This window comes from Echeneis naucrates, chromosome 7, assembly GCF_900963305.1.
Source record: "Echeneis naucrates chromosome 7, fEcheNa1.1, whole genome shotgun sequence".
Lineage (NCBI taxonomy): Eukaryota > Metazoa > Chordata > Actinopteri > Carangiformes > Echeneidae > Echeneis > Echeneis naucrates.
Genome location: NC_042517.1, coordinates 20881321 through 20887717, shown reverse-complemented (window position 1 = coordinate 20887717; position 6397 = coordinate 20881321). Strand labels below are relative to the sequence as shown.

At 40.0% G+C, this 6397-nt stretch overlaps 1 protein-coding gene across 4 annotated transcripts; it reads left to right on the top strand.

Annotated features, from left to right (window-relative positions):
* The first annotated feature begins 580 nt into the window (after positions 1 to 580).
* zgpat (zinc finger, CCCH-type with G patch domain) lies at positions 581 to 5195 on the top strand. Of its 4 annotated transcripts, none has more exons than XM_029506618.1 (7): positions 581 to 719; positions 1120 to 1695; positions 2018 to 2151; positions 2298 to 2465; positions 2662 to 2784; positions 2930 to 3341; positions 4747 to 5195. In XM_029506618.1, the coding sequence occupies exons 2-7, from the start codon at positions 1127 to 1129 to the stop codon at positions 4883 to 4885; spliced, it is 1545 nt and encodes a 514-aa protein (XP_029362478.1). In that variant the 5' UTR covers positions 581 to 719; positions 1120 to 1126; the 3' UTR covers positions 4886 to 5195. The 4 variants fall into 4 exon arrangements, with proteins under 4 accessions (XP_029362478.1, XP_029362481.1, XP_029362480.1 ...); XM_029506621.1 differs by having other exon boundaries at positions 2301 to 2465; positions 4747 to 4885; XM_029506620.1 differs by having other exon boundaries at positions 592 to 716; positions 1116 to 1695.
* Positions 5196 to 6397: the final 1202 nt, after the last annotated feature.

Sequence of the window (6397 nt, the reverse complement as noted above, 5' to 3'; positions counted from 1 at the left end):
AGGAGACGCACATCTTTGACGTAAAATTCGTAAAGCAGGACAGAACAGGTCGTTCAATTTCAAGATAAAAGAACAGAAGCCTAATAAATGTGTCTGACAAACGGGACTTCACACAAACACGTATAATCTGTCATACCACGACCAAACGAAACCATCTAAAATAAGTATTAATTCATTCATTCATTCATTGTGAAAAATCAAAAGTAAAATAAGTATAAGTAAAGCTAAATATTGTGACCACTGACGCAGGAACATATTTTGACCATTAGGAAGTTACTGAGATTCTGTTTCTGCCTGTAGTTGTTTTTTTTTTTTTTTTTTCTGTTTTTTTTTTTTTATATAAAATAACTTACTGGATTACCTTTGCAAACTGTACTTCCCTATATATATATATATATATATATATATATATATGTGTGTGTGTGTGTGTGTGTGTGTGTGTAAATCGGTAATTTATATTCCCAAAAGAACGGTATTGAATACATTTTTACCCTAGGAGTACAATTCATTGAATTTCATAATATAATATTTAATACCTCTTTTATTTTGAATGAAACGTCACCTCCCAACAAAAGTCATTGTTTGATTCACTTCCGCTAGTTTTACTGGTGAAGCTGGACAGAGTGTAGCTGTTTGTATAATTTATTTTTTAAGCCGATGGCTTTCACTCCTCTGTCAGTACAAATGATGTCAGACGGCTGACGGCTGAAAAAAAAAAGGTAACGATAATATTGTTAGTACCACGGGTAAAGGCTAGCTTAAAGATGGCTAACGGTTAGCTAACAGGAATTGGAGCTACCTGATTCATAGTTGAGTTAATATAGCTGAACTCGACGCGGAGCCTTTATGAAGAAAATTTTTCTATCACACGCAACCAGTAACTGAAGTAGCTCTACAATAAAATGAAAACGTTTCACAAAGTACTTGTTATCAGTAGTTTGATGTGTGATGTTGAACGGGACATTGCAGATCATCCTGTGATGATTGAAGTCTTTTCAGTTCATGTACTAAATCTCTTTTGCTGAGTTTTGCTTCCTTTTTTCCACTCTGACCTTATTTTTCCTCATATATCTTGGGGATTGATGGTCACCGTTCCCGTTTTACCTGATCATAACAAAGTGTCAGTATGGATGAAGAATCCCTTGAGGCAGCGATTGGCACCTACGGCGCCCAGTTACAGCAGGTGGAGGCAGCTCTATCAGCTGTTCTGGATCCCTCCCAGCAGTCAGACCTACTCAAACTAAAAGAAGATCTTTGTCAGCTGATAGAACTCACTGAGTCCAGTCTGATGTCTGTCAAAAAGAGTCGGCTTCTCTCCAGCCTGGAGGAGACCAATGGGCTGCAGACTGCGGCAACAAATGGTTTGGACGCTGACTTTACTGCATTTTACTCTGAATTGGGAGAGTGTTCAGGTAGCAGCTCTGATACAAGGGACTGGGCCAAAGAGGGGGACAGTAAAGTAGAGGAGGTTGAAGAGGAAGAAGAGGAAGATGCACTCAGTGGTACCAGAGTCCGAGCACCATACCGTACAACTTGGGGAACACTTGAGTATCACAATGCCATGGTGGTTGGTGCAGAACCGCCCAATGGAGATGAAGCACAAGTTAGAGTGCTCTACGTCTACCCCACCCAGAAGTCTATGAAACCTTGTCCATTTTATCTAGAGAATAAATGTCGCTTCCTGGATAATTGCAGGTAAAGTACCATCGTGTCACCCACTGGCCACATGATGTCGGGTTTGTTTTTTTTTTGTTTGTTTTGTTTTTTATCTCAGCTAAGACATCAAATACATATATAAATAATAACAATTATAGACATAAAGTATAAATATTTTATGTGTTAGATATATTTTCACTTTATGTTAGAATTTTGATGTTTGATGGGTTTTTTGTTTTTTTTTTAAATTTTTGTTATTTTGGAACTTCTGCTGAATAGTCGACTTTCAACGTTTTGTTCAATTCTTTTTGCATTGAATATTTTCTAAGATATCGGTATAAAGGTATTCCCTTTTCTTAAGATTTTCTCACGGTGAAGTGGTATACGTGTCAGAGCTCAGAGAGTTTGCGGAGTGTGACCTCAGTAAACTTGAAGAAGGTTCCTCCTGCTTGGCTCTACACAAGGATGGTATCTGGTACCCAGCAAAAATCCAAGGTATGCTATTAAAAGGGCCAGTCTCTCATTTTAGTTGTAACATCCCTAACTCAAACATGCCAGATACTTTTCCTGAAAATGATCAGCAAGTTGTCTAGTTCAAAGTGGTTTGTATAATTCTTCTGACTCATATGTTTTCCCAAAAGTAGAAATAGACAGTGGATTCTACACTGTGAAATTTGACTCACTGCTAATGAAAGATGCTGTGGTTGAGGCTGACTGTGTTATCCCGCCTTTGAGAGAGGATGACCCTCTCTCCTCTGACTCTGACCTGGATGACACTGAAGATGGAGATAATATAGCATATGCAAAAGGTGTGTATGAATATATATTGCTCTTACCAGATACAATTTTACCTGTATTTTTCCTCTTTTTAATGGCCTTGTATTGCACGTTACATGCAAGTAAAAAAGTTTTACTTTTTTTGTTTTTGTTTGTTTGTTTTTGTCTTATTCTGCCTTTCAGTGTAACGTACCATATTTGATTCTAACTTAATTTGTCATTCAACAGTTATGACCAGTGTTATAGAATCCACAGTTATGTTAGATACAACAAACTTTGGTGGCTGGGAGGCGCATACCAGAGGCATTGGCTCAAAGCTTATGCTTAAAATGGGCTATGAATATGGGAAAGGTAAGTGCAAGTGCATACACACCACATTAGATGCATTTTATGTTTTGATCAACATCATTTTCATTCAACAGCGTATTAAAAAATACAGTCTTGAAACTGTGAAACTGTGCTGCTCTTCTTCACCCCAATTCTTTTGTCTTCTCAGGCTTAGGAAAGATGCAGGAGGGTCGAGTGGAGCCAGTCATGGCAGTGGTCCTACCCAAGGGTAGGTCCCTGGACCAGTGTGCTGAGTTCACACAGAGACGCACCAAGAGCAAGGCTGCAAGTGATGGCACACTGGCAGGTCGCCCAAAGAAATGCAGATCTCCTCGGGGTGCCACGGGAGGGCGCCACACTCTCTTTGACTTTCTCAACCACAAGCTGGGAGGCAATAGTACCAGCCTGGCTGAGGGGGGTACTGCTGCACCTTCAGCAGTGACTGGAGTGGAGGCTTACAGGGGAGGGGGCAGCACAAAGAGGAGTCTTAATGTGAAGCTGTTCCAGGCTGCCCAGCGAGTGTCCCAGACAGAGAGGGAGATCCAGAAACTGACTGAGTCACTCAGCAGACAAACAGGCAGGTGAGTACCAAGCTCAGTACATTTAGGGGTCAGAGCGAATCTGTAACCCTTTCATTTCTGCTTGGATGATTATTATTATTATTATTATTGTTTTGCAGCTTTTCTTCTTCTGCTCATAAAACTCAGACCGTACACCGAAAAGCGAGCAAATTTTGTTGGATTGTATAGGGTCATGTCCTGAAGAATTGTGTACAAGATGGTGTCCATCGGTCAGATGACCTGGTAGCCATTTTCAAAAGGTGCCCCTTGGCCCCTTTGACAAAAAGTCACTAAACTTGGTATACAGGTTCCTCTCATTACAAAGAACAAATTTGCGTCTTGGGCCATTCAAGTCCCGCATCATTTCAAGAACTTCATGCAGCATCATAATAAGCAAATAATTCTGATTTGATTTGAAGTCTGCCATATTGGATTTTGAGCTAATATTTGCATAATGATGCAAAAACATCATCTTCAGAACGATTGGGCTGATTGGCATGAAATTCGAAACAGATAATTTGTGCCAAAGCCCAACCTGCATTGCGCAGCAGAAGATGGCATATCAAAAAACATGGCCACCACAAGCCAATCAGTTTGCTTCCTTTACTCATTAATATGCAGATGAGCCAATATCATGCATCGTTGACCGTTGCATCAATCGTTCAATCAAGTTGCAATGGTGATATAATGAGACATTTAATATTACATTTTTTGGGGAAAAAAAAAAAAATCCAAAAACTATTAATCATAATTCCATTGATGCAAAATTTGATAGTGTTGTAATCGACAACAGTAAATGATAGTCACAGTGTTTAACTGCAACCCAATATTTTCATTAACTTTTTCTATGCACTATCCTGTGATAATATTCATCACTGATGTTTTGTGCATAAAATAAAGATCCTTAAATAATTCACTTACATGGGCTTGGATCACGTAATTGCTGCTTACAGCTATATTTTTATTGTATATTTCTGTATGTCTAATCCAACTTCCCAAAATCAACTGAAATGGCATTATAATAATTGCAGTAGAACATCAGCTCCTTTCTCCTCTTTCCACAGATGCACAGCAGCTCCTCTCCTCTGATGATATCTTAGCATTAATAGCATATGATAACTTCACTTTTCTACACAGTACTAATATATTGTGAAATATGAGTATTGCGATATTCCTGTCAAGCAAAATTGTTTGAATTTGAATTCACCCGTGGGAGTTGTGTGAAATTGCAAATAAGGTTTAAAGAGCGGATATTTGACACTTGTTTCTGTGGCCAACATTCTCTGGCAAATACAGCTGAAACCAACTTGTCACCTCAACTTTCCCGACATACTAATCTCTGGTGTGTTTGTGTGTGTGTGTGTTTGTGTGTGCGTGTGTGTGTGTGTGTGTGTGTGTTTGTTTGTTTGTTTGTTTGTGTGCAAAGGGGCACATCCACAGTGAAGCAGCTGGAAGAGAAGCTGTTGGAGGCCCGCCGGCTACTGGCTCAGCATAAAGCCCAGGAACTGTCCATCCAGAGACAGCACAAGAAGGCAGACACACACAAGAAGATGACTGAATTCTAAGTCATCTCTATCAAATGCTTGGGGGATAAATTGATGGAAGGGCTACTTGCCTGAAATGAACTTTTATACCTTGCCTGTTGTTAGTTATTTGCTTCACTGCATTTTATGACATTTTCTGGATTTGCCTACTGTATTCAGGAATGATCATATCCTAAAGATCATTTCTGTTTGTCATATATTTTTCAAGCAGCAGGCAGTTGTTTGTTTTCATTTTTAAGTTGTACATTTTGCAACAATATCAAAACAAATCATTATTTGTAATTAACAGTTCTCTCAGTCTTTGTATAAATATGTTCATCACTAAAAGTAATTTCTGCATTTTAGTGTGTTTTCAATCCTTTTGATTGAATTTCAACTCCGCAGTAAAGAATATTTCTCAACAACAGAATATTTAATGTACTCTGGAGGGGTTTCGATCAGTCTGGTCATCGGCTATTCTGATGTATAAAACACCTTGACTTCAAATGGTTTTAAAGATGCAATGTTCAGAGTGATTAGACCATTACAAACTTTTAAAGTGAAGCCCACACCTCTTTTCTAGCACACACGGCACGTTTGAAGCTACAACCATAACCCCTCCATTAAATGATTAATATTGGAAGCAGTTTGTATGTTCAGGAATTTCTTTGGGGAATAACTGCATCTACCTTGCTCCCTATCAGATTCTCAAGTAAAGGCATAGATGAGATCTATTCCTTTATTCATTTCTTCTGCCACAAACAGCTTGGAATCTGAATCTGGGACAGCATGACAACATAGTTAAAGAAAACAATTTAACAGAACTCTATTTTTCAAGTAAAAGAACAATTTTTAGTTTGAGTCCATGAAAGATAGTAAAACCTCAGGAACAGCAGGAAGATTCAGCGCACTTTGTAAGACAGCTAGTCTGCATGGATTGTAGTAGAGGGCATCTCATACCACTGTGGAGTTGCTCAACTCCACAAAGCCCCGGGAATGAGATCTGTCCGGAAATGCTGAATGCTCTGGGTGTTGAGGGGCTGACATGGTTGACATGCCTCTTCAATATTGCGTGGAAGTCTGGAACAGTACCAAAGGCGTGGCAGACCGGGGTGGTGGTTCCCTTGTTTAAAAAGGGGGACCACAGGATGTGTGCCAATTACCGGGGCATCACACTCCTCAGCCTCCCTGGGAAAGTCTACTCCAAGGTGCTGGAAAGGATCGTCCGGCCAATTGTCCAACCTCAGATTAAAGAGGAACAATGCAGATTCCATCCTGGTCATAGAACCAGATCTTTACTCTTGCATGTATCCTGGAGGGGGCCTGGGAGTATGCCCATCCAGCCTGCATGTGTTTTATAGACCTGGAGAAGGCATACGACCGGATTCCCCGGGATATGTTGTGGGAGGTACTGCGGGAGTATGGGGTGAAGGGGTCTCTTTAGAGGGCCATCCAATCCCTGTATTCCCAAAGTGAGAGCTGTGACCGAGTACTCGGCAATAAGTTGGACTTGTTTCCGGTGGAGGTTGGCGGATGATGTTCTTAGTAGGAAGA

What these genes read in the sequence shown, in the direction of transcription:
- zgpat (XM_029506618.1), top strand. Translation starts at nt 1,127, where the DNA reads ATGGATGAAGAATCCCTTGAGGCAGCGATTGGCACCTACGGCGCCCAG. An exon ending in CGCTTCCTGGATAATTGCAG is followed by an intron (nt 1,696 to 2,017) that starts GTAAAGTACCAT and finishes CCTTTTCTTAAG; the next exon opens with ATTTTCTCACGGTGAAGTGG. An exon ending in CTCAGCAGACAAACAGGCAG is followed by an intron (nt 3,342 to 4,746) that starts GTGAGTACCAAG and finishes TTGTGTGCAAAG; the next exon opens with GGGCACATCCACAGTGAAGC.